General features: G+C 29.3%; 1 protein-coding gene across 1 annotated transcript; it reads left to right on the top strand.

The window, feature by feature from the left end:
* Positions 1–480: 480 nt before the first annotated feature.
* Positions 481–1723, top strand: LOC112681501. The gene is made up of 4 exons (XM_025551752.1): positions 481–486; positions 702–844; positions 961–1055; positions 1434–1723. The coding sequence occupies exons 1-4, from the start codon at positions 481–483 to the stop codon at positions 1580–1582; spliced, it is 393 nt and encodes a 130-aa protein (XP_025407537.1). The 3' UTR covers positions 1583–1723.
* Positions 1724–1876: the final 153 nt, after the last annotated feature.

Here is a 1876-nt window from a genome sequence, read left to right as displayed (position 1 = left end):
GAACGTGGAAATTGTCGACCTTCAACAGCTCGGATGTCCACGCCTGAGTCAAATATGTGCCGATATCAGTCAAAAGCCTTCATCATTACCGCCACCGGTGGCGTGCTGTTTATATCATAAAAATTTAAACTATACTAAATGTACATATTATAGAATTTTCGTGTTGAAAAAATGGTTTTTAAATAATTCTTAAAATCGTTGTTATACAAATATGTGTGTTGAATACAATATTATTTTCGATGAAAAAAGTGTGTGTGTTTTTCCCCCCCTAGAATTAAGTGCAGTCTGTAAATATTAGAATGAGACGAGTTTTACTGTAATTTATGACAAAGGATAAGTAATTACTTAACCTTTTTCCTATTATGTCTAGACTTAGGGGTTATAATTTTACATTTAAAACCTGGCACCTATTGATTTTTGTTTATAAGATATGATTTTTCGATAAGAAAATTTAAAAAGAAGTCTGTATTTTATACAAACATGACCGTATGATCTTCTTTAAGTGATTTTTCACGTAGAAAATATATTTTTACTGTGATAATAACCGATATATGGTTATTAAAATTATACATATATATTTATTATATAGTAGACTGTAGGAGTGTCTGGCGTCGGTTTTTTTATCGCATTGAATCTAATGACAAGATATTTAAGAAAAAAAAAAAATAAATAAGAAATCATAATAATAAATAAAATAACAGGGGAGGGATAGCGAAAATCAAGACCCTTGGTACTGCACTGTCGTATTCCGATCGATCAGTTGTGTCAGAGTCTTCAGCTTTCTCAGTCGATTCAATTTTTGCTACTACAACTACTCCTACCATCATCATATACAATATTTTAAGTAAGTTTATTTCATATTAAATCTCGATGTATAATATATTTAGTATATTAAATATAATATAGTAACGTTTTGTATAATGTATTACTTTATTTTAATTACAAATAATATTATTTTAGGATTTTTCTAAAATCAAAAAGCAGTTCCAACTTTCAAGTCAGAGTCAAAGAATTAAAGCCTTCATGCACTACATCACATCTTTACTTCTCGATACGTAAGCAAATTTTAATATTTACTTTACCCGGTATTAGGTATTTAACCTAAACTCTTTATATATTTTTAACATAATTAACTAAACGTAACGCGTAAAAATTTTAATTCAGTTATTTACCGAATTTTTATTTATTTATTTATTATCAGAGTAGTATAATGAACCCAGAAAATTTAGCCGACTTAGTGTTATCATGCCATGAACTATGGGATCTGACTAGAGAAGAGTGTGATTCTATTGTAGAGAGTATTTGTAGTAAATAGTATGACTATTTCGAGCAACCTCATATAACGTCGAATAACGTGTTATCGTTTTACCCGATACACAACATAAATTTAAATATTGCTACCGATTTTTTAATAATACTTTGTATAAAATTAGATAAACACGTGAGTGGTCTCACATTAAAATTTTGCGGGCAGCAATGTATGGTCGAGCAGTTAGAACTCGATGAAATACAAGACTATTCATATATATATATACGGTTCAGCAACACAGCGTTCTGTCTACATTTTTCGATAGTTTTTTAACTCATAAATGTAGTGAATGCGGTAAATTTTTATCACGTTGCTGGACACCTGGTCTTACGTTTCCGTTACATGGTGATCACGGTGAACATAGGGTACCAGCGGACCGGGAAAATTATGATTTTGATTTTTTAACCAGCATTCATCATTATTAAAGTTATTATAAACTAAAAATGTATAAATTAAATGAATTTATACGTGTTCAGTTAGACATTACGCACTTACGAGATAATATTCAATCTAGGGATTGTAAAAATTAATTTCTGTTTTAATTACAATCAAATTTCCGTTTTATTA

The sequence above is a fragment of the Sipha flava genome, unplaced genomic scaffold (genome assembly GCF_003268045.1).
Source record: "Sipha flava isolate LNK unplaced genomic scaffold, YSA_version1 19220_pilon_pilon, whole genome shotgun sequence".
In the NCBI taxonomy this organism is placed as follows: domain Eukaryota; kingdom Metazoa; phylum Arthropoda; class Insecta; order Hemiptera; family Aphididae; genus Sipha; species Sipha flava.
The sequence above is the reverse complement of the archived record's forward strand: the minus strand, read 5'-3'. Positions and strand labels throughout refer to the sequence as shown.